At 40.6% G+C, this 26,736-nt stretch overlaps 1 protein-coding gene across 2 annotated transcripts in view; it reads right to left on the bottom strand.

The window, feature by feature from the left end:
- The window catches only part of VEPH1 (ventricular zone expressed PH domain containing 1), a 263,127-nt gene that overhangs the window by 9,468 nt on the left and 226,923 nt on the right, over window positions 1-26,736 (bottom strand). For both annotated transcript variants that reach the window (XM_068981170.1, XM_068981177.1), the window contains one exon: window positions 16,287-16,404. In XM_068981170.1, coding sequence (XP_068837271.1) covers window positions 16,287-16,404 — 118 coding nt within the window. The remainder of the gene's footprint in view (window positions 1-16,286; window positions 16,405-26,736) is intronic.

The following is a 26,736-nucleotide window of genomic DNA, read 5'->3' as shown; positions in this document are numbered from 1 at the left end:
ACTTGACAACATTTATGTTGATAAAAGATGAAAGTTGAAAATGGTAGTCTTCCTCAACGAGAAGTTGGTGAATCACGTCAGGCACAGATACCTTAAAGCAATAAGGAATATTTCTCTATTGATTTATCAGCCATACCCAATCATCTCACATGTAAGCACTGCACATGTAAGCACTGCATTTGGATCTGAGAGGGGGTCACGAAGCCCAGCTCAGAGAGAGCTTGAGTTTATCATCTTGTGGTGAGATAAAGCATTTTACAAATTTGACAACTCAGTGTAGAGTTTGGGATATAGAAGGCAAGCATTACAGAACTCAAAGAAAGAAAATTCTACTTCTAGCTGGGAGAGAGTGACATGAGGGCTGGGTCCCTGCTGAAGAAGGGAGAGAGGAACTCGTGGGAGGAGTGCAGAGAAGGACTGGGGTAACAAGAATGACATGTAAGGGGAAATGTATGAAAATAAAAAACCTAAAGAAGCTGGAAGAATCAATGAACTCAGAAGCACGTTTGTAAAGCAATCACTTTGGTCAAAGTCATGAGCTGAAGGTGGCAGCAGGGTGGGGGTGGAGTGCCTGTAGGCAATTGAAGATTTTTTTGGTGTAAGATCCAGGAAAGAGACTGGGTATCAGATAATCATAGGGGAGGTCATATTGGACTTTATTTGAAAGTTCTTCTGAATCCCCATCATTAAAGATCTTGTTTTTCTTAAGGACTAATCAGGGGCCCAGAGCCTGTGAAGGTCCAGCCGGCACAGGCAGGAAGCCTTCTGGACACCAGATGGGATCAGCTGTGGATGAGGCATGGTCACAGTAGGAAACAGGGGCACCTCAAGCTCGGCAACTGAAGGGACTTAATAAAGGGACTATTTACACAGATGTGGGCACGGTGTAGGAAAGGCACCTTAGTGCTCTGGGGCCAGGAGCCAGGAGGGGCCACAACACCCCTCTGGCTGAAGAGGAAGTTGAAGAGAACATTTAGGGGGTGTATGCAAAGCACTGCCTGATGAGAGCTGTGGATGGACGACATGGTCAACCTGCAGGGACCAAGCAGGGAGGGAGTCGGGAATAAATAAGCAGACCTCACTCTGCTCCCTCCCTCTGATCTCCTGCCAGAATGTAACTGAAAGCCAGAGGTAAGGAGAATGGAACACTCTGGAGAGGCACCTATTCTACACTGGGGATAGGAAGCAGGAAAGCTTCCTGGAGTATGTGTGTCTGAGCTGAATTCTGAAGGACAAATGGTAGTGATGAAGGTGAAATGAAGAGGAATATTCTGAAAAAAGAAATAACCTGCAAAGGGCTGAGGCTGACAGAGTGGGCATGCAATGCATTCTAGAAACTATCACTTATTCTTAGTGATGGGAACCTGGTAGGATCGGAAAGCAAGAGATGAGGGGTGAGATTCAAGGAGAGACCAGTCCTAAAGATCCCTGGACATCATGCAAAGTGAAAGCCAATGCTTTGTAATGAACATAATGAAAAATAAGAATTTCTGTAGTCATACAACTCAAGAGCACAAGAGTTTAGTAATTTAAGGTCTCCACCTTGCTTTAAGGTTTATTGCAATTGTGACTGTATCCTTGTATGTGTGTGTGTGTGTGTGTATGCTCAGTTGTGTCTGACTCTTTGCAACCCCATGGACTGTAGCCTGCCAAGCTTCTCTGTCCATGGGAGTTTTCAGCCAAGAATACTGGGGTGGGTTGCCATTTCCTGCTCCAGGGGATCTTCCCAACTCAGCGATCAAACCGTGTCTCTTGTGCCTGCTGCACTGGCAGGCAGATTCTTTACCAACTGCTTCACCTGGTACAGACTTTAGCCAATTATGATTGAGTTAAACATAGTGTGTTGGATGCCATGTTTTCTCCTTGCTATAATAAATCATATAGGGCTGTACCAAAGATTTTCTCTGGTCTAGGCTGAGAGTTGATGGGGTAAGGGCAATGACTTTGGAATCAGATCTTAGCTGAAGCCCAGACATTGCAACTTAATGGCTGACTGGTCTTGTGCAAGTTATTTAGCCTCACCGAGCTTCAGTTTCCTCTTCTCCGGAGATGTCATGCTTAACAACAGGGCCACCGAGCAGGTTGTTCACTGCCTAAGAGCACTCAGCTAAGGGGGGTGTAGGGGTTGAAATTCAACTGAAATTTTACTATTTAAGTCATACACCCCCCAAGTGGACATCAACCACCATAAATAAAGGCACACAAAATGCTGTAAAAGTTAACAGTAGCCTTGCTTAACTAAGTCCTGCTATCTAATACGATGTCAACAAATAGTAGTTATTATCATCATTATCATGGTCATCATCTTCTCTGACTGTAACGATGAACAGTTGGTTTTTTATAAATACCATATCCTAGTGGCCTGAAGATAAAACCTATCTCCTTCCCTCCAATTAAGGATGTAATGAATCTATACTGTATTAAAGCATTAGGCATGGTAAGAGAATTCAGAGTAAGACAATAAACACTTTAAGAGTTCAAGGAGTGCAGGCTTTGAACTAGAGGTGTGACAAGCAATTCAAAGAGTCCCCAAAGGAGGTGAACTCTTCTAATTTTGGGTAACAGACCCATTTGTTCATCACAATGGCCATTTTCAAGCTAATCCAGTAACGGATTGGGCTGCATTGGGAATCTTTTCCACGTCATTAGTGGTTGCTCCCTTTTATCCCAGGCTTTCTGCTTATTCTTATGACAGTAGATGCTGACAGTCCCACCGCCATTAACTGCTATTCACATTGTACTGACTACTATCCACACCCAGAAGTTCTTTATACTGTGTGCTTCTGGCTCATGCAACTTTTGTCTTCAAAGTATTGCATTATGCACAAATTAAGACTGTCACAAATTTAATTTGTGATATTTGAATTCTCATATATTTTTCCTGATTATTAAAGACAAATACCTTCAAAAGAAGGCATAATCTTGAAGAAATATGTAAATCTTAAATATTTAGTTTTAAAATAAGAACTGAGAAAAAGTATGTCTTTTTTTTTAAAAAAATTTCCCTTGAATTGACTGCTTCTGAGAATTACAACTCCTATACAGTCTGTGGGGAATTTCTTTCCATGTATTGAGAGTCTCAAGTTTATTCCAATTCCCTTTTATGGTTTTAGTGATTTTCTTGTGTGTGTGCCAGGTCTAATAAACCCAGCTCTGATTAGAGGGTACACTTAAACAGGGGCAGAAGCACTAAGTGAGGAGGCCCTAGGAGCCACATTCAGTAGCCTGAGTGTCTGTGGTTTCTGAAATCACTAAGGATCGTAACGAATGGCATATTTCATATGACTACCCAGGCAGTGTTTAGAGGCCCATATTTCCTTACCAGTAGTGAATAAACAAGGAGGCATAATCCAGCATCGATTCTGTAACATCCCACAAGATGTGTGGGGTCTAAAAACAGGCCGGCAAACTCAATTTGCCAGCAGCCGTTTGAGGGCACTTTCATGAGTGCCAAATGACTTCCTTTCTCAGTAATTTCATACCCATCAAAATGTAGTCTGCTTTCTAGGCTTCTCTATCAACTGCTGAAATATTGTTCTAAAAAAAAAGCCTTTTAGAACTACTATTTTATAAACTCGTAGAGCAGTGTTTCCCAACCTGTGTGCTGAGGAACACCTATATCAGAATTCCGTGCTGGCTTATTAAAATGCAAATTCCAAGGCACCACCCTGAACCTATTGAACTCATAATCTTAGGGTAGGGTGAGGGACTCTGCATTTTAACAGCATCCCCAGCTGATTCTAACATGGCTCAAGAACTTCTAAGAAATGATAGTAGCTTCCTGGTAGATGACAGTAATAGGCCATACAATATCCAAAATAGTAAAATGGCAAAACCAATAGTGGGAAAAAAATTGTTATGAACTTTCCATAAAATTAAAGAATAGGATAGCAGTATAAGATCATATGGTGAAGTAAGTCAGAAAGAGAAAAACAAATGTCGTATACTAACACATATATATGGAATCTAGAAAGAACCTACTTGCAGAGGAGCAATGGAGACACAGACACAGAGAATAATAGACTTATGGACATGGCTAGGGAGGAGGGGCAAGGAGAAGGCGGGACGTATGGAGAGAGCAACGTGGACACATACATTACCATATGTAAAATAGGTAGCCAATGGGAATTTGCCATATGACTTGGGGAACTCAAACTGGGGCTCTGTAACAACTTAGAGGGGTGGGATGCGAAGGGAGGGGGAGGAATGTTCAAGTGGGAGGGGACATGGGTAAACCTATGGCTGATTCATGTTGATGTTTGCTAGAAACCAACACAATACTGTAAAATAATTATCCTTCAATTAAAAATTAATCAATTTTTTTGAGTTAAAAAAAGATCATATGCATGTCCTTGATTTAGGTTAATAGAGTTACAGGGAAAAAATGCTCAGAATCAATGTTTGTGGAATTTGGCTTATTTATTGTTCATCAGTGAAACAAAAATTCTAAGGCCACCTGCCAAGAGGGTACCCTATTCAATAGCTCTGAGAAGTAAAGTATGGTCACCTTTGGGTCCCTTATGGGAACCTACCAAATAATACTGGCCCACACTTGCCCAGTAATGACTGACAGGGACCAATGGGAAAAGATCAGGGGTGGTAGAAATGAATGGAGAGAACTGCTCAATCTTATTCTTGAACATTAAATAAAAAAGGGCTCCATACACTCTTCCCATGTTGGTCCCATGCTGTCAACTCACTTCTTTGATCTCATGGATACGTATTGCTGACATCTGACTGCAGGATGTTAGATGGTTTTAAAGGTTGAGTGCTTTCCTGCACTGCCTGGACATTGTAGAGCTGTGAGGAAAGCTGGGGGAAAATAGATGTGACATACTTATATCGGGGCTTCCCTGGTGGCTCAGACAGTAAAGCATTTGCCTGCAATCCAGGAGACCTGGCTTCGATCCCTGGGTCAGGAAGATCCCCTGGAGAAGGGAATGGCTACCCACTCCAGTTTTCTTGCCTGGAGAATCCCATGGATAGAGCAGCCTAGCGGGCTACAGTCTATAGGGTCACTCAGCTGGACATGATTGAGTGACTAACACTTTCACTTTCATACCTGTACCGGCTCTGTGATAAGGAGAGTCTTCTTGTTTGAGCTGCACAAGTTGCATGCATGCATGCTCAGTTGCTTCAGTTGTGTCTGATTCTGCGACCCCATGGACTGTAGCCCACCAGGTTCCTCTGTCCATGGGATTCTCTAGGCAAGAATACTGGAGTGGGTTGCCTTTCTTCAGGGAATCTTCCCAACCCAGGGGTCAAACACGCGTCTCCTGTGTCTCTTGGACTGCAGGCAGATTCTTTACTGCTGAGCCACCAGGGAAGACTGCCACAAGTTGCATATGTGTTAGCCATTGTCCCACCTGTATGCATGGACATTCTTGGTTGTTTAAGAGCATTCTAAGGAGTGTCTATACTGTTTTTGTAGAATTATTTAACACAAACTCTATCTGTTGTGGTTGAACATTTGGCCTCAAACCTTTTGGCAATAAATAGAAGTTTTACAATGTCTGCATTGGAAGTTTTACCTGTAACATATCCACTATAACACTGTATCTGATATATATACATACACACAGGATATCCCACTCTCTGTTAAATAAAATTATCTCTCATAGTACTTTTGAGAAGAACTTATTTAAGAAAATACTGCTTAAACAAAGAATATACTTGGCACAAAGATACACTGAAAATGCCTTCATATGAATCCCTTTTTTCTCTTAAAATGAATTATTGTGAATTCATTAATTTGGTTTTTGTCACCACTTGCCTAAGAAAAATTTTACTAAAAATTTTCTGTGAAGATACAAAATTGGTCATTTGCTTATTTGGCAAATATTTATTGACTATCTATAGCATAGGCTACCCACTCCAGTATTTTTGGGCTTCCCTTGTGGCTCATATGGTAAAGAATCTGCCTGCAATGTGGGAGACATGGGTTGGATTCCTGGGTTGGGAAGATCCCCTGGAGAAAGGAAAGGCTACCCACTCCAGTATTCTGGCCTAGAGAATTCCGTGGACAGCCCATGGGGTCACGAAGAGTTGGATGTGACTGAGTGACTTTCACTTTCACTATTGTGTGCTAGGGGCTGAGGAGGGGGGCTCCCTCCACAGAACTTGTTTACTAGAGGAAACAGACACTAGTCAGACAATCAAGGCAAAATCAACCAAACAAAAACACTAACAATGACAAAAAACAAGATGACGGGTATAACAAGTATTACAAGGAGAGGTCTGAAATACTTTGAGGACCTTAGCATTAGTCAGGTTACAGAAAGCTTCCCTAAGGCAGTGAATCTGAGTTGTAATGGGAACGTTAATATCTACATTAACTAGGTGATGAGGGGAGAAAGGGTGCTCCTAGCAGGAGAACAAAAGATCCAAAAGTCATGGGCAGGAAGAAGTGTGGGGAGTATAAGAAACTGAAAGGAGGTCTTTCTGGCCAGAATGGAGAGGCACTGGGGACAAGATAAGGCTGAAGAGGCTAGGAGAGGGCATTGCATGGGAGGCTGTCAGGTGCTGGATGTGGAGTTTGGTCTTTAAGAGCTGTGGGAAGCCATTGTAAGTTTTTTTTTTTTTTCTTTTTTTAATTTTTTTTATTTTTTATTTTTCAGTTCAATTTTATTTTTGTCAGAGTAATATGTGCAAATAGTTTTGAAAGTCAAATATGACATAACAAAATGTGCCGTTCCATGTCCCTTTCTCCCTCCCCCTCACTAAGTCCTGTTCTTCAGAGGCAACCATGTCCATTTCTTTCTTTTTTTTTTTTTTAAATTTTAAAATCTTTAATTCTTACATGTGTTCCCAAACATGAACCCCCCTCCCACCTCCCTCCCCATAACATCTCAGTGGGTCATCCCCATGCACCAACCCCAAGCATGCTGTATCCTGCGTCAGACAGACTGGCGATTCAATTCTTACATGATAGTATACATGATAGAATGCCATTCTCCAAAATCATCCCACCCTCTCCCTCTCCCTCTGAGTCCAAAAGTCCGTTATACACAGCTGTGTCTTTTTTCCTGTCTTGCATACAGGGTCGTCATTGCCATCTTTCTAAATTCCATATATATGTGTTAGTATACTGTATTGGTGTTTTTCTTTCTGGCTTACTTCACTCTGTATAATCGGCTCCAGTTTCATCCATCTCATCAGAACTGATTCAAATGAATTCTTTTTAATGGCTGAGTAATACTCCATTGTGTATATGTACCACTGCTTTCTTATCCATTCATCTGCTGATGGACATCTAGGTTGTTTCCATGTCCTGGCTATTATAAACAGTGCTGCGATGAACATTGGGGTACATGTGTCTCTTTCAATTCTGGTTTCCTCGGTGTGTATGCCCAGCAGTGGGATTGCTGGATCATAAGGTAGTTCTATTTGCAATTTTTTAAGGAATCTCCACACTGTTCTCCATAGTGGCTGTACTAGTTTGCATTCCCACCAACAGTGTAGGAGGGTTCCCTTTTCTCCACACCCTCTCCAGCATTTATTGCTTGCAGATTTTTGGATCGCAGCCATTCTGACTGGTGTGAAGTGGTACCTCATTGTGGTTTTGATTTGCATTTCTCTGATAATGAGTGATGTTGAGCATCTTTTCATGTGTTTGTTAGCCATCCGTATGTCTTCTTTGGAGAAATGTCTATTTAGTTCTTTGGCCCATTTTTTGATTGGGTCATTTATTTTTCTGGAATTGAGCTGCAGGAGTTGCTTGTATATTTTTGAGATTAGTTGTTTGTCAGTTGCTTCATTTGCTATTATTTTCTCCCATTCAGAAGGCTGTCTTTTCACCTTGCTTATATTTTCCTTTGTTGTGCAGAAGCTTTTAATTTAATTTAATTTTTTTTTAACTTTTTTTTTTAAAATTTTAAAATCTTTAATTCTTACATGTGTTCCCAAACATGAACCCCCCTCCCATCTCCCTCCCCATAACATCTCAGTGGGTCATCCCCATGCACCAACCCCAAGCATGCTGTATCCTGCGTCAGACATAGACTGGCGATTCAATTCTTACATGATAGTATACATGATAGAATGCCATTCTCCAAAATCATCCCACCCTCTCCCTCTCCCTCTGAGTCCAAAAGTCCGTTATACACAGCTGTGTCTTTTTTCCTGTCTTGCATACAGAGTCATCATTGCCATCTTTCTAAATTCCATATATATGTGTTAGTATACTGTATCGGTGTTTTTCTTTCTGGCTTACTTCACTCTGTATAATCGGCTCCAGTTTCATCCATCTCATCAGAACTGAGTCAAATGTATTCTTTTTAACAGCTGAGTAATACTCCATTGATCCCATTTGTTTATTTTTGCTTTTATTTCCAGAATTCTGGGAGGTGGATCATAGAGGATCCTGCTGTGATTTATGTCTGAGAGTGTTTTGCCTATGTTCTCCTCTATGAGTTTTATAGTTTCTGGTCTTACATTTAGATCTTTAATCCATTTTGAGTTTATTCTTGTGTGCGGTGTTAGAAAGTGATCTAGTTTCATTCTTTTACAAGTGGTTGACCAGTTTTCCCAGCACCACTTGTTAAAGAGATTGTCTTTACTCCATTGTATATTCTTGCCTCCTTTGTCAAAGATAAGGTGTCCATATGTGTGTGGATTTATCTCTGGGCTTTCTATTTTGTTCCATTGATCTATATGTCTGTCTTTGTGTCAGTACCATACTGTTTTGATGACTGTGGCTTTGTAGTAGAGCCTGAAGTCAGGCAAGTTGATTCCTCCAGTTCCATTCTTCTTTCTCAAGATTGCTTTGGCATTGTAAGTTTTTATACAGAGAGTGGTGCCAGGATTTGTGCTTTGAAGAGGTCATTCTGGCAATAGTGTGGGAAGGGGGTTGGAAGGTCCAAGTAGTTGTCAGGAGGCTACTGCCATCATTTTAGGCAAGAGGTGATGGTAGTGCAATGAAGGGAGATGGACAGAGTTAAAAGCACCTGAGAAGGGAAATCCAAATACTGGGCAACAGGCTGGATAGGGGTGGGGAGAGGGAATTGGGTGTTTGGCTGATGCCTCAGAATGAGTGATATTATAATTACTGAAGTGGGGAATGCTGAAAGAAAGTCAGGTGGGTTTTTTTTTTTTTTTAAGGGGGAAGGGTGGGACGTTTATGAGTTTTAATTTAAATAAACTGAGTTTGAGATGTCTTTGAATTATGAATCAGGATGAGTCAAGCAGAGAAGGGCAGATACACATTTGAGAGTTTTGTCACAGAAGTAGTTACTAAAGCCACAGACCCGTGGAGACTGACTAGGGAGAAAGTTATGGTGATGGGAAAAAGTGTGCACTGGTAATGAATAGCTGGATAGAGGAAGATGGGCCCAGAAAGGAGGTTGAGAAGGAGTGTCTAGAGTAGGAGGGACACTGAAGAATGCTGTGTCACAGAAGGTAAAGGCAGAAATGTTTGAGGAAGGAGGAACTGGCCACCAGAATTGTACACTGCTAAAGGCAAGTGACAGAAGGACTGAAACATATCCAGTCCTGGAATCTGCATGACCTGGATGACCATAGAAATAATGGGAGGAGAGGCCAGATAGAAAGGGTTGAGTCAAGAGGAGCAGGAGGCAAGGAAACACAGGGTGAACAGTGACAACTCTTCTGGCTTTAAAGAGGAAGTGAGAGGCAAGAGGCAACAGGTGAAGAGAAAGGAGACATTATGCCACTTGAAGGTGTTTAAGAGCCCATGGGAGTTTAAGGTGGAGGAAGAAGAGCTCTTTTAAGAGATCTTAAGTGCTTTAATTTTAAAAACTATGTAAAAATTCTTTAAATCAATGTCACTGTAAATCTGTATAGTGATAGGGACTGATATATTCACTCTGGTCTGCCTTTTTAAATCATGCTTCAGCAGATGAATGGATAAGAAAGCTGTGGTACATATACACAATGGAGTACTACTCAGCCATTAAAAAGAACACATTTGAATCAGTTCTAATGAGGTGGATGAAAATGGAGCCTATTATACAGAGTGAAGTAAGCCAGAAAGAAAAACACCAATACAGTATACTAACGCATATATATGGAATTTAGAAAGATGGTAATGATAACCCTGAATGCAAGACAGCAAAAGAGACACAGATGTATAGAACAGTCTTTTGGACTTTGTGGGAGAGGGAGAGAGTGGGATGATTTGGGAGAATGGCACTGAAACATGTATAATATCATATATGAAATGAATCGCCAGTCCAGGTTTGAGGCATGATACTGGATGCTTGGGGCTGGTGCACTGAGACAACCCAGAGGGATGGTACGGGGAGGGCGGAGGGAGGGGGGTTCAGGATAGGGAACACGTGTACACCCGTGGCAGATTCATGTTGATGTATGGCAAAACCAATACAATATTGTAAAGTAATTAGCCTCCAATTAAAATAAATACATTTATATTAAAAAATAAAGTAAATGGAGAAAAGGATACTAATATCCACACATAAAAAATAAAGCATGCTTCTCCTTGGTATTTTGGCTTGACTCAGCTTATTCTCTTAGTATAAAAAGACACATTTCAATGCCTGATGATTTGTTTCTGGAAAACCACAGGGTGACTCATGCTTTGCTGCAAGTATACTTTCACTCTATCAAGATAAGATTGTTGTTGACCCAATTTGGAAAGGCAGAAAGATTGACAGTGACGCTGGTTGAAAAATAGAAATTAACCCCTGAAGGGTATTAGGCTACTTAGCTTATGTTCCATAGAGGCTCACAGGTTATTAGCAAGTTTGCTATGAAGTCTGTGTATATGTGTGCATTGAAACCTTTTGGTCAAATATTAAAATTGGGTATCCACATGGTGTTGAAGTTTTGTACAGAGCAACATTTCTTCTCATTAACACTTACTTTACAAAAGTTGCTATTTCATGGTTTCAGTTTAATAAGCTGTTATTTTTTTATTTTTGAGAAAGAGTTAGATTTTAAAGTTATTTTTCAAAACAAATCTTATTTCTCCTATTGGCATTCGTTACACGATCCATGAATTATTCCATCATCCATTTATATGCTAAGTACTTGTTAAACAAGTACCAGATACTGGGGAGGGCATACAAAGAATAATAATGTATGGTTCTTCCTCCTGTAGTTTACTGTCTAGTGGAGGAGACTGATGGCAACACACCATGAGCACTATAGAAGGTGTGGGCAGAGAACAAAAGGACAGAGAGGAGGGAGTTTATTCTGTCGGGGTGATTTGTCCATGTTTGCCAATGTGTATGCACATATGTACGTATGTGTGTGTCTATGTGTGAAAGAGAGAGAGAGAATGTGAGTGTGGGAAAAGCTTAACAGAGAGTCACAGAACAGGCACATGGGAAGAGTGGAAAGGGAAATGATTTCAGGATAAGGATAGTAACTTATCTGAGGTGCTGAGTAGGTATTTGTTTTGTCATTATGTAATTCAAAGTATCTTTAAAAAATAGGCTGGGGTTCAATTTTACCTACTGGGGCATTAACAGTATATATGTGTGAAGATGTGAAGTTACCCTGCCCAACCACTGCACTGGTTTTGGCTCTCCAACTATGTTTAACATGGAAGACAACATGCCCACACGTTGTAGGAGGAAAGGCATCGTAAGACAAACCCAGCCACTGTATAAATCCAAAGTGGGTTTTCTTATGTCACCCATAAAGTTCTGCGAAAGTTGGCACTAAAATTAAATGGAAAATTTTCATGTTAATGGACCCGCAAGGCTATTTACATCCTACTAGCTGAGTCCTCAGAGATGACCTCATTTAGCCCATTTTCATGTTGGCATCTGGAGTGGAAAGCCATCTAGCCTAGGCTGAAGGCGTTCGGCAAAGGAGAGCCACCCTGCTGGCACCAGCATATAGTGTCTGGAGAAAATCTGTTGACAGGCCCTTCTCATCTGAATAAGGTGAAGGTGAAGTCACTCAGTCGTGTCCGACTCTTTGCAACCCCGTGGACCGTAGCCTACCAGGCTCCTCTGTCCATGGGATTCTCCAGGCAAGAATACTGGAGCGAGTTGCCATTTCCTTCTCCAGGGGATCTTCCTGACTCAGGGATCGAACCCAGGTCTCCCACATTGGAGGCAGATGCTTTAACCTCTGAGTCACCAGGGAAGCCCCATTCTCATCCTAATAGCATTTTGAAATCATCTGTATTTGCCCCCATGTGATATAATGGACAGCATGTTCTTACAGCACAAACATTTGAAATCAAGTTCTAAAGAGGAATCATGATCGATGGTTGAGGGCTATCTGAAAAAATTTTTTTCATTCTCTTTTATAGCCTAAGGAGACCTCCTACGGACAATCACATTCAGTGTCCAAATATCCAGTGACTAAGACCTAGGCAAGTGCTCAGATCTACAAGTGCCAAAGATCCAAGTGCCAAGACCAGGACGTCCCTGAGTTGCTTTCTGTAGGATGTAAGAACAAAGGCATCTCATGTGTCTCAAGAAACAAGAGTGGAAGTGATGATTTAGTTCCTCCTCTTCCTTTAAAAGAATGTGACTGAATAGGCAGCCAGATGTGTCCTAGGACAGTCCAGCTGACTAACTCTTACTGTTAACAGGCACTAGCAGTTCCAGGACACGAGGACGACTGATAGTGGGATTTGTTTGGTTTTCCAGAAATAGATTCTGTTCTGTTCGATCTGTTTGCTCAATCTCTATTCTCTCATTCATGTGGGGTTGATGGGATTGACAATACACACTAACAGGCAAGTCTCTGAGGATTTTTGAGTTATTTCAGGAACTTTCTAACCTTCTACTCTGTGCTTTTATAAAATGATGATCAGAAACTGAATCAGCAATTGAAGGAATTGGAAATAGCTTCTATGTAACCATGTCCTATGTGTAATCAGGACATGAGTCCTGAACATTCCCATAACAACCCCTTGCTTGTGTTTGAGAGGATTAAGTCATCAGAGAGGTGGCTCACTCCTTGATCTTTCCAATATATTATAATATTATGAAATAATTGTTCTTGCAATTTTCAATATTCCATGCCTTTAACTTGGATTTGCCCTAGAGATTGAAATTTCAGGCTCAAGAATTGACCTGGATTAAAATGCTAGTTGTACTACTTAGTAGCTGTGTGACCTTAGAAAAAGTACTTGACCTCCCTCTGTTTCAGTGTCTTAATCTGAAAAACAGATTCAGTAATGGTGAGAAAAATGGATGTAAGACAAAGCACATACTTAGCATGATAAATGCTAGCAATTATAATTTTAGGACCTTTAAGCTATTCTAGCATTTAGTTTCCTCTGACTTCACATCCAACTGGATAAAATATATATTTTGTTGAATACCAAAACAGTAAACTTGTGTGAATTTCTGTGTGCTGATGGTGGAGCTGAAGGGAAGATGACTGGGAGTTGATGGGGTGATATGACCTCTACTCAGGGAAGGGAATGTCCTTAAAGTGACCATGGAAGCCAGTTGATCTGTTGTCAATTTCTGAAGTCCCATAGTTCAGTCTATACATTATTAAGAAGGATTTATATTTCAGGGTGTCCTTCCTAGAAGTCTAACTGAAATTTTCTAGTTGTCTCATGTTTTGTTCCCCATTTGTGGAGGCACATTAAAAAAATATGGGAACAATGAATATTTGAGGACAAGGTACCTTTTGCCAAGACTTTAAAAAGAAAAAACCAAATGCAACTTCTTCAGCCTTTTGTCTTAGACTCCAATTCTCTTTCTTTAGATCCCTTCCTCCTTGAGGCTGACAGGGCATCTGGGCCCTGCAGGAGTGCTAACCAAACCAGAACAGGAACAGGACTTAGGCACGGTACCCTGGGAGCTCAGACAATCAGGGAAGTAGACTCTGATGAACACATGACTTCTCTCAATGAGCATAAAAGCGCCAATCTCCATTTACCAGACTCAAAATGCACTGGGTATGATACAGTGATATATTTTATATTATTAACACATAATCACAATAGACCTGGAACATTTTAATATTCAAGTTGTATTTGACTTTTCTATTTCTAAATATTATTCATTCATTGACTCAACCAACAGGTATTTACTGTATGCTAAAAACAAGGAAGTATGCTAGATTTTTCTATATGTGTCTTGCCCTAACTGGATTATGAACCCTTTCAGAGCAGAGATATTATACATTTTTCATGTTTTATCTCAAGGTTTAGCCTGTTGAAGACATTCAAGCAACACAGCAAACACGCACTTCATAAATGAAAAATGGGATGCAAGTTCTATGTTGCCTGTGCATAAACAAAAAACAAAATATTTATTCTTATGTCTTGATCACCTTTAAACTTATAATTGAAGCAGAATACAAATGCAAATATCATTCCTATGATCAATATATGTCAGCAGTATTATGTCAGGCCTTTTACTTGGATTAAATATATAATTTCTATGCTATATAAAAATAAGAAAACTAGATCAACCTATAAAAACTTTCCAGGGAGTTTTTGGTGAAAATAGTAATTTAAAATAGGATTTCTCTCAGACCCAAATTTCCTTTCATAAAGCAAAAGGAGATAAGCAAAGAAATCTAAAAGTTTTAGGTGCCAAACATTTTGATTCAATATGTTCTGCTGTAAAATATTTGGCCTTGTTTGAATTTTTATTGGTATATGTTCTCAGTCTATATTTAACTGTGAGAAACACAAATAAGAATGGGTGAATGTGAAAAATGTTCCTTTTAAGTCATGGCAGTGAATTTGAGAAAACATATATAAAAGGAACACTTTGTGGTTCTAACTTGCAGCCCCTTTCCTGAGCCTCCCTTGGTCAGATATGATTTAATGTTTATTGAACTAAGGACTCAGCTTACTTGGAATGAAATTCTTAAGGGCCCCTCAGAACAACCTCAGATAAGTCCCTTACTTCACCATGATCTCAAATAAGGTTTCTTTTATGCTCTCTTTTTCACAGGTGAAATAAGGTCTAATTAGAAAGTTTCATAATGGGGACATTCAATTCATCAATTCTTTCTTTGCTCAAATTAACTTTTTAAAAATCAGTGTGTTCACTCTGGCATCAATACAATCTCAGTCTGTAATCAGCCAACAATCTGTGCCTCATGAAGGCTGCCGTCTTAACTGCCAGTTTCTCCCACCCATACTGTCTCTGTGGGGTAATACATTCTATTTGGTGCCTCTGTGTGAGCCCCTCAAATTTCCATCTGGCCAAAATAAACACTTCTTTTTCAATTCAGTCTCAACTTCTTGGCTGAGAAAGAGGACAGACTTGCCACAACGGATGATCTTTAAGATGCGCAAAATCCCAATTCAAGGAATGGGTACAGATGGTATGACCAACAGCTCTCTAGAGGATGGCTCATCAACAATGTGGTTTGTGTCCAGCAGTGTTTCAACACCATTCTCTTGGTCTACACTTCAGTTCCTGAGCCGTGTCAATGCTGAGAACTCTATCACATTGAAGGTAAAATATTCCATTCCCAAGGGCAGCGTAACTCTGTGAAGATTAGACTTTTTATCAACCTATGCCCACTGGTTAAATTGGGGCAAGTGTAACCAGGAGACAGCATGGAGAAATGGTTAAGAGCATGGGCTCTGGGGTCAGACTGGGTTCAATCCAGCCACTGTTAACTTATTACCTGTGTGACCTCAGGGAGTTCCCAAATCCCTCTGTGCCTCAGTAGCCCCATCAGTAAAATGGAGATAATATTAGTACTAGCCTTATGAGATTATTGTGAGGGTTAAATGAGATACTTGACACGTTTAGCATAGGGCTTGGCACATATTGACTAACAATGATTATTTTTAGGCAAGTCAGTAGACCAAGTTCCTTGTGCAGCATAAAGGAAGGTGAAGGGTAAATAACCAGATATGAAATTATTTCTCAAATAATTCCTTGCTATTTAAGTGTCTCATTTTTCACCCAGCTCAATCATCAAGCAAAAATGTTAAGGGAGATGAGGAGGTCTGTGAAACCACTCACTCAATTAAGTGTGGTCTCATTTCTTTGGGGTTCTTGACAGGATGTTTGTTTTTCTCTAACCCTCAGGGTCACTGGGGTTGAAATGAAGAATGTTATTGGGGTAAGATGGCCAGTATCACTTTCTTGATAGCCATATAGATGTGGGCATTGTTTTCTTGTTAATTTCTGGTTTATGTTTCTCTCTGTTCCAACATCTTCCCTTTTCCTCACTCTCACTTTGGTGAGATACCTTTGTCAGCACAAAGCAGAGGCAGTCAGGTACACCTCTATGCATTATTCCAACTTAGGATGTTTATGCAAGAATAAAGCCAACCAGGGTGGGGTTCCTGCAACCCTGGCAACCCCAGGGGCACATGTGGTTCTTAGCAGCCGGGGGAGGGAGGAGTCTCTCACCGGTTGCTCTCTCAGGGTTGTTGCACATGAAGCACTGCCACGCTCCTGCTGCTTCACTGAAGCCAAACACATCGAAGAACCTCACCTCTTCCAGATGGAGCTGAACCTGGTCCAGATCCTGTTTCAGGAACACAAAGCACAAAGAACATGAGTGTGTCTGCCTGCCACGCAGCACTCTGAGACTGGGCAAATGGGATGTGGACACAGGACAGCCAGGGCTCAGATGCAGTGCCTATGACAAGAAGGGAGCATAGAGAAAACCTCGCATGGCCCATCTTAGAAAAGAGCAGCCAGTTCAAAGTATTCCAAGAGAGTTCTTACTCTTAAACACAGAGGGTGGCCAGCATGGGCCCCAGGGCTGCTCTATGAGGGAGTGCCAAGTGGCCCAGAATTTTCATGCATCTAACCACAGCTCAAGAATTTCTAAAAAGCTGGGATATTCGAGTGGCAATGCTGTCGAAACGAATGCTTCTGGGGATTTGTCTTTTATTTACACTTTACATGGAACTGAGAATCAATTATCCATATCAAAAAAATTATTTTTATTAGGTTGGCTTCACAGGGGGCTGATGGAAATGTGTAGGGGGGTATTTAATCCCTTAGCCCTTGGCTCCAGTCCTGTTTTAGTTGCATACTTTATCTTAAAATTGGATGTAAACTTTGCATTTTCTAGTCTATAATATGGCTGCATTGGTTTTAATGGAAAATAATGCCCTAATCTGTAAATTAATTAACTTTTCCCCTCTAAATGGTTGAGTAGAACTGACACACTGAGAAGACCACCCTGTTTTATGTGCCCTGTGGCACCCTGCCAAAGTGTTCCTATTTAAGAGGCACACGAGAGAGGTTCCATTACACTGTAAATGGATGGAAAACTATTAGCCTAACCAAATTAAATAGCTCTACTGTCCTCCCGAGGCTCTCCTATTATGTAAATGACTTGTAGCCTCTGCTATAGAGTGGCCAGAACTGCACTCTTACAAAGTTGCTTTCCTAAGAGGGATTTATTGTCTTTGCTGGCCTCGCACATGCCCAGTTGACTTATCTGTTTGTCTTCTATTGAGCTGTGATTTTATTTCCTTTTCTCTGGTCCACATTCTCATCTTGTACCCATAATAACAGCTCTCAGCATGCCCAAGAGCTAGGGGTTGGAGGCACTGTTAGCATTGCTTATGGTGGAAGGGAAGACCCTGAAGCTCTCGGGTCTGCTTTTCTTGACACAGGAGAGAGGTATGCTGAACTCAGCTCCTTGAGAGCAGAAACATGTCTACTGTGTTCACAAGTTGTATCCCCAGCATCTAGTCCAACATCAAGAATGGATGAACATCATCGGTTTGCAGGCCCTGTGCAGTTTCTCAATGAGCTATATAAACAGTATTATGAAAATTTAAAGGGGATTCGTTCTGTAGAACATTTACATTCACTGGGACAAAAACCCAATGAAGGCAGGGACTTTGTTTTATTGGCTGCTATAATGTTAGCACTAAAGACAGGCAAGCATTAAATAAACATTTGTGGGATAATGAAAAGCATAAACTGGGATGAGAAATGAGTACCTCTCAGTACCCTTTATTAAGACTGTTATGGTTTGTGCTCTGGGATTGGACATGTTGGCGGCTCACAATGCTGAATACAGCTTTTTGAGTTGTTAACCTTTAATATCATATTTTAGGTATTCCAGTGGGCACTGTTTATAAAGAAATGTTTTGAAAGAATGATTTTGAATGTGTTCAATAGAAAAAAAGGAGGTTTCCTTAAAAAGTATATTTCCAAGATAAAGACTGAAGAAGCATCTGGGAGTCTTACAGGTTTCAAAGGATGAAATCCATATTAAAATTTATGGGGAAAAAGCAGATGTTCATAAATATCAGTTTCAAAACTGCTAAGTCTCTGAAGTCTATACTTGGCCATTGGTATGCATATCGTTTCTCTCTTTCCCAATTAAGGATCAATTTTTCATTCACCACAAGCACTGCTAGCAAACAAAGTACTTAAAATAATACTTCAGGGTTCCTTCATTTGTCCTGTTGTGAGACCAGAACTATCCCAGATTGTTGCTCATAATTCACATTTGTCTTGGCAAAAAGTTACTTTCAAAGTTTAAGACAGATGGCAAGTAACATCCCAGTGTTCAAGTTCTCAAGTCAAAAGCAAACTTTCTTCAGAAGATTTAAGTGTTGTGCAAAGGAGACTGAGTGAAGAAGGTAGATGGTAATTCTATGAACTGCTGAAGTTGGTAGTAACAGTCAACTTTGAATAGACAGACAAACGAAACACAGGTAATTCCAAATATTGGTGGAAAACCAAAGCAAAATAAATCACAAAACAGGCAAACACAAGCCATTCAACTAGAGATACCTAGAGTTTTGGAATTTTGATTTCTTAAGTGTGCTCGAGGTCATTATTTCTCTCTCCTACTTATTTTCTTTACCCTCCTGTGTCCTATAGCTTCCGCAGGCCTTGCCTAGGATTTGTGATGTGCTAAGTGGGCTTCTCTGGTAGTTAAGACCCTAAAGAATCCACCTGCAATGTGGAAGATCTAGGTTCAATCCCTGCGTTTGGAAGATTCCCCTGGAGGAGGGCATGGCAACTCATTCCCGTACTTTTGCCGGTAGAATCTCATGGACAGAGGAGCCTGGTGGGCTACAGTCCACGGGGACGCAAAGAACTGGACACAACTGAGTGGCTAAGCACAGCACAGCAAGGTGCTTCAGTTGTGTCCGACCAACTCTTTGAGATCCTGTGGACTATAGCCTGCCAAGCTGCTCTGTCCATGGGATTCTCCAGGCAATACAGGAGTGGGTTGCCATCTCCTTCTCCAGGGGATCTTCCCGACCCAGGGACTGAACCTGCCTCTCTTATGTCTCCTGCACTGGTAGGTGAGTTCTTTACCGCCAGCGCCACCTGGGAAGCCCAGGATTTGCTATATGCCTTCTTCTTCTTTTGTTTTTAAAGACAAGAGAACCAAAATTGATTTGTTTAAAGAATTGCAACCTTCATTTAAGCAACTAGCCTCTAGGAGAGTAATTTTATATCAAGAGAGGGTCACTTCTTGAATATTTCCATTCAATGGCATTGGACACACCCTAGGGTGACCTTTTAATAATTCCCATCCCCTGGTGTTCATCTCTTTGTATAACCCCTTTCTCTTAAGTGTGGGAAAGACCTGTAACTTGTTTTTAACCAAGAATACGGCAACGGTGATAGGATATTAATCTCGTGATTATATTATTATGTATCCCTGCTTGCCCTCTCCCCCAACACACATACACACACAAAAAACCAACCTTGCCAGCAAATGCATAGAGAAATTCCCCTGCTGGCCTTGAAGAAGAAAGCTATCATGTTGTGAACTGCCTATGGAGAGGGCCATATGGCTGGGAACTGGGGGTGGATGCTAGGACCTAGTGGCAGCCTTCAGACAACAGCCAGCAACAGAGCCAGTCCTTTAGTCCTATGACCCTTCACCAAATTTCTCGCAGCACCCTGAGCAAGGCTGAAAGCTGACCCTTTCCATTCGATGAGAGACACAGCTCCCCAAATGAGAACACAGCCCGGCCGATACCTTGATTGCAGCCTTGTGAGACTGTGAGTGGAGGACCCAGCGACACCACAAGCAAACTCCTGACGTTGTTTTAAGCTGGCAGGTTTGTGGTAATTTGTTATGCAGTTTTAGGCATCAACACCTAGACTACATTGTGAAGAAGAGGAGAAGGTGACACTCTTGGCCAATATTCAATGAAAATGATGCTTCTACTTAGAGGGGTCACATTCTTTCAAGTACACCCCAGATCAGGCCTCAATAAAACTCAAAGAATATTGAAGTCTGTATTATTTCTGTTGACTTAAATAAAAAGAAACATAATCATAGTAAACATGTACTAAGAAGGATTTTCTTGATAATCATTGTGTAATTCGAGGGGGATAAAAGCCTATGGAGGGAAAAATGATGTTTCTGAATAGCTGATTAAGCAAATATTTCTGCAGGTTTAGGAAAAAAAAAAAACAAAAAACTTAATGGGAGTAGGAATTTGGAAAACAATGTAATAAGTCTTTTGTGAAGCTCCCTAAAGGAAAACTACACCAGCCAGTTTGAAAAGATGAGTGGATATTTACAACATTGTTTTGATGACAGTGACAGCATGAGTTAATGCCATGGATTCTGTAAAAGTGCAAAGTGGCCTCTCCATCTTATAATGTGGTCTATGTACTGTGAGAGGGTATTGGGAAACAATTTTCCAGAAATCAGTGAAAGCGTACATCTGGAAGAACTTTGGGTTCTGGCACATTTAAATTCTGTTCTAACAGTATTTTTGCACAGATACAAAACATAGGATTGCCTCATGTGCTCTGTGTGCTTATGGTTAATAGGATCAACTCTTGGCACATACTTTAAGCATGTTTTAAGAAATGTAAAGAGTTATTTTTAAAACAATCTTCAATATTTTCACATAAGAGTAATGCTTTTTGTCTTTATGGTTATTTCTATTGTACATGTTCTAACTATATGGAGTTCGGGGTGCGAAACAAACTTATTGAGGGAAGAAAATTAATGATTCACCTCTATATTGTTCATCTTTTTATTACTTATGTTGTCCTACATTCTGTAGGCAAACTGTCTTGTAAGAAACTCTGCATGTTGAATGAACAAACTAGCAAAAGAGACACTAAAGAGTATTTATGCTCTAATTTAAAAATTTTATTTCAATTTCTGAGAAACATCTCTGTTGAATTCAAGTCAAATCCCTTAGTATTAAGAGCACCTGTTGTCAGGAACCAAAGATATATAGACGTAAGAGACACAGCCCTGTATGCCAAGGACATAAGGTACACAGCATTTCTCACAGAGGGAAACTGGAACACACCTTTATTTGTGTTTGGATGAGGTTATTATTAATCTTCTGATGTGACTTTTTGGCTCTCAACTGGATTAAAGCATCTTAACAAGAAGACTGACTTCTACATTGTTTTGTAGTTTCTGAAATTAATTAGTAGAGCACTTTGCTTATAGGAGCTATTAAATGAATTTTTCTAAATTTTTGTTAATCAAGACACATATCAACAGTAGCATTTATATTTTCAATTTTCTTGTCTATTCAGTATGACCATTAAGCCCTTTTAGAAATACTTTTTTAAAAAATAATTATTATTTTTATTATCTCTATGCATATTAAAAGACACTTGCTCCTTGGAAGAAAAGCTATGACAAACCTAGACAACGTATTTTAAAAAAGAGACATCAATTTGCCAACAAAGTTCCGTCTAGTCAAAAATGTTGTTTTTCCAGTCATGTATGGATGAGAGTTGGACCATAAAGAAGGCTGAGTGTGGAAGAACAGATGCTTTCAAACTGAGGTGTTGGAGAAGACTCTTGATAATCACCTGGACTGCAAGGAGATCAAACCAGTCAATCCTAAATGAAATCAACCCTGAGTATTGATTGGAAGGACTGATGCTGAAGCTGAAGCTCCAATATTTTGGCCAGCTGATGCAAACAGCCAACTCATTGGAATACTCTGATGCTGGGGAAGATTGAGAACAGGAGGAGAAGGGAGTGACAGGAGAAGATGGTTGGATGGCATCACCAACTCAATGGACATGAGTTTGAGCAAACTCTGGGAGATAGTGAAGGAAAAGGAAGCCTGGCATGCTATAGTACAATGCGTCACAAAGAACGGGACATGACTGAGTGACTGAACAATAACTACGCATGTTATAGGAATTCATTTTATCTAATATTATAAAACAAGCTTTTAGAATAAAATGTAGTAACTGAAGGAGAATGCCTGAATCCATCGATATAGCATGTTGACCGCTTGTTTTCAAGATTTTCAGCTTTTTAGGATCTCCAGTTCTCAGGAGGTATTGGCACCAGGAATCCCTAGGAAAACTGTTACAAACATCAGATACAGGTCTGCCTCTGAAACCTAACCTTATAAGTCTGAGTTTGGGCCTGGTAATGTGCATTTCTAAACAAGCTCCCCAAGTTCTTCTGACATGCACTGACTGAGAAATTAATCCTACACCCCTGGGAATAGATGCAAGGACGGCTGATTCATCTCCATTAATTGGTATTTGAGGAATTTGTCAATCCTCAAGTGCATATGTTCATACTTTCCCACAATACTTTGGTTTCATAAGACAAAATACATAATCTGGTTGCAAGAGTAAAAATTTCATTCCTGATCATCTGAGACTTTTTTATTCCAAATTTTGCAATATGGAAGGAAGAGTTGAGGCATGAATGCTGAACTTGTTGGGACTCATTTGAGACTCGGCAGGAGGTTGAGATGTGTGGGGAGGGAGGTGTGCAACATCTGGAAGACAGACTGAGCAGAGGCAGCAAGGGTGCTGACCTTGAAGAGCTCATAGTGTGTTCCAGTATTCAACACGGATGTCCCATATGTGCTATGTCCCATCGTCTCTCCTTTTTCCATCCCCGATTAGGAAAAGAACTCTAAGTACCCATGAGTATTTGAGGTCAAAGTGGCAAGCTTTTTACTATTACTATAGATCATGAAACAGACTTGACTTTCTTCTTAGTTTTTGAATCCCAGAGTGTTGGGAAGAACTGAACTGTTTCCTAGCAAGTAGTGACAGTTCTATGATTCTGGCTTAAAGTGGGTGGAAGAAAGCATTCATGTTTGATTTATTTAAGAGAGTTTTTTTTTTTTTTTTAAAGAATTCTTTCATTCAAGAACCAATAAATAGGATATTCGTTTTGATTCAAAAAGTCAAATTTTCACACTCATTTAACAACTGTAAAAAAGTGATTTTCTTTAAACTACAAAAAGGTGGCAGTAAACATGACAAGAGATTAAATAAAGTTTTATGGAAAAGTAAATATAAGCATATTTACTTTTCCATGGGATTTTCCAGGCAATGTCCATGGCATGGACAATGGGATTTTCCATTTCTAGGCAATGTTCATGGGACATTTCCAGGACATTTCCAGGCAATGTCCACGGGATTTTCCAGCCAATAGTACTGGAGTGGATTGCCATTTCCTTCTCCAGTGGATCTTCCCGACCCAGGGATCGAACCCGGGTCTCCCGCATTGTATAGAGATGCTTTACAGTCTGAGACACCAGGAAACTCTAAATATAAGCATATGGATTGAGTCAAAAAAAAGGTGGCAAACTGGGTGAAGAGGCTTCATAAATGTTTGATAAACCCATATTTAATTTATTTAAGGATCCAATTTCTTTTAAACTTTAGTCCATTAAAAGCAAAGTATCTGTTACCAGAATGAAAGCAAGGGCAAAAGACTACGACTGTTCAAGTGTCAAGGAAACGCTGGCATATCTAGAATGCCAGAGCAAACATAATCACTAGAACTATTATCAATGAAAGCCCACCTTCCCACAGAATCTCCTTTCATATTGGAAAGCAAAGAATTACAGTTATTTATTCTTTTTTCCTAATCAACGTTTGCTACCTGTATTTAAGGACTACGTACTGAGCATCCAGGACTATTATGTATTACTGTGTGGTACCAGACCACAGACGGTGCCGATGTGGAAAAACTCATTGGGCAGGCTTCCCTTTTCCTCATTTGGAATCCATTAGTGAGATAACCATACTCCTCAGCTCTGTGTGTTATTTTGTTGGGGCATGCGGTCCTTCTCTTGTCTTAATTTTCCTCCTTCAAGGACTTCCTTGGTGGTCCAGTGGCTAAGACTGTGTTTCCAATGCAAGGGACCTGAGTTCGATCCCTGGTCAGGAAACAAGATTCCACATGCCGCAGCTAAGACCCAGTGCAATCAAATAAACAAATACATTAAAAAAAAAATTTCCTCCTTTATCCCTGATACTCTCTCATTCTTAGACTGCTACTCCCTCCTCCACTTTATATAAGTTCTCACTCTTGGGAGTTTGATATATGTTTTTGAACAGATATGTATTCCTGAGAAATAGGTAGCAATGTTTAAGGTATTTGACATTTTCACAAACACCTTATGCTGTAGACTACATTCTGCTTTTCACTTACTTCCCTCAAGATCTTGACATGGTTTCTGTGTGTATATAGTTTGCTGCCTCTACTGCTGCAATGTGATTTCCTAGTCCATCTTCACCAGCCACCACATCTTATCTCACCATTCTCCTAGGAAGGGGCATCGAGGGTGCCTCTACCACTGGACCTAGACAGACCGTGCAATAATGAATAACCTCATCACACCTGTCTCCTTGTGGACATCAGCAAGAATTTTTATGAGATAATTGCTTAGGGGTGAAATTTCTGGATTACAGGGCATATGCAAGAATACAGAGAAAACGTTTTTATGGTTCTGCACAGCTTGGGCTTTCTGAGAAAATTTTTACTGAAACTTAGGACCTGTGCTAAAAGGACAAGCTTCAGAAGTTAATTCATAACTAATCAGAAAGTGAAAGACTATCCAGAGAGACTTATCTTCCCAGACGTATGTGTATGTTCACATTTCAAGGTGGGGATAAGACCCAGGATTTGGAGACATTCCCGGTTTATCAAGCTGGAGACACAAGTCTCACTCTCCACTGGAACGACTTATCTGCATCCCAAAAGGTAAGAGTAAGAACCCAGAATCCTTTCCAAGGAGCAAAGATTTTTCTCTCTTTCTTTCAGAAGAGCAGAGGTGCTGTTCCTCTCCTATATAAATATCCAGATTCATATTTTCAGGGTTCCTTACCTATAATACCCTGGTGGCTCAGACAGTAAAGAATCTGCCTGCAATGCAGGAGGCCTGAGTTTGATCCCTGGTTTGGGAAGATCCCCTGGAGAAGGAAATGGCAACCCACTGCAGTATTCTTGCCTGGAGAATCCCATGGACAGAGGAGCCTGGTGAGCTACAGTTCATGGTGCCACAAAGAGTTGGACATGACTTAGTGACTAACATTTTCCTTTCCTTTTACCTATAATACAGACCCTGCTATGTGTAGGATGACTTTTGGTTTTCATCATATTGCATGAGGGTAAAGGCAAAGGAGAACCCGTGAGGTTATTTGCTATAAATAATAATGTCTGCTCCACAAACCTTGTTTTCATGAGACATTAAAAAGTTAACATTACACATATCTTTAATTTCACTAGGTTCTGATAAACTGCTCTTCAGGTTGGCTGTCCAGTTTACATTCCCACCAGCACAGTATGAAGAATTCCTTTCCACATCACAATGGAAGGTCTTTCTACACTCTGAAGTTTTTCAGGGAATTACCATCCAACAACCCTTTCTTATGCATGAAATAAGCCATGCTTGTGGTGACCACAGTCTTCATGGTTTGATTGCAAAAGGGGCTGGCGACAGTCTCCAGTAACTTCTTAAACCACTGCTTCTTAAACCATAGGGACAATCAACCACACTTCTGCAGAAAACACTGTATTTTTCTCTATTTTTACATGCCGCTGTCATCGGAGGCATTCCAGTTTCTGGGGACCAGATCACTCTTTCTAGGTACAATTCTTTTAATAGGCTAAATGCATATCAGAGAATGAGGTGGTTGGATGGCATCACTGACTCAGTGGACATGAGTCTGACCAAACTCTGGGAGATGGTAAAGGACAGGGAAGCCTGGTGTGCTGCAGCCCATGAAGTCTCAAAGAGTTGGGCACAACTTAGCAACTGAACAACAACAATGGATATCAACATTTGACCAGGGTCTAGTTTTACTTTAAGAATGATCATTTTGTTGACATGTTTACTACTTGGGGGCTTCCCCTGTGGCTCAGCTGGTAAAGAATCTGCCTGCAATGCAGGAGACCTGGGTTGGATCCCTGGGTTGGGAAGATCCCCTGGAGAAGGGAAAGGCTACCCATTCCAGTATTCTGGCCTAGAGAATTCCATGGACAGTCCATGGGGTTGCAAAGAGTCAGACACGATTGAGTGACTTTCACTTTCACTTTCACTTTACAGCTTGGAGAAGTGACGAAGGAGATAAAACTGACTCTATTGTGGACTTAATGAGAAGGCACTACTTCCCATGATATGGAAACTTCAGATGTCTCCATTTGTCTTTCAAAAGATACAGCACAGTGCTAAGCACTGGTGAAGTAGTAGAGATCAAGGCAGCCATGGTTGAATTATCCCTCAGTAGAGAAAGGAATAAAGCAAACTCTGGTCTCTTTACACAATGAAAAATTCCACAGATGTTAAAAGGAATGAGCTAGATCTACATGTATGAACAGATATATTTTCAAGATATAAATAACATATTGCAAAAGATAAATGCATATGGTAAAATTCAAAATCAATGCACTTAGTCGTGTCTGACTCTTTGCAACTCTATGGACTGGAGCCCGCCAGGCTCCTCTGTCCATGGGATTCTTCAGGCAAGAATACCAGAGTGGATTGCCATTGCCTTCTCCAGAGGATCTTCTTAAGCCATGGATTGAACCCTGGTCTCCTGCACTGCAGGTATATTCTTTACCATCTGAGGCACCATGGAAATAATACACACCAACCTCAGGAGAGTATTT

The sequence above is a fragment of the Capricornis sumatraensis genome, chromosome 1 (genome assembly GCF_032405125.1).
Source record: "Capricornis sumatraensis isolate serow.1 chromosome 1, serow.2, whole genome shotgun sequence".
NCBI classification, from domain to species: Eukaryota; Metazoa; Chordata; class Mammalia; order Artiodactyla; family Bovidae; genus Capricornis; species Capricornis sumatraensis.
The sequence above is the reverse complement of the archived record's forward strand: the minus strand, read 5'-3'. Positions and strand labels throughout refer to the sequence as shown.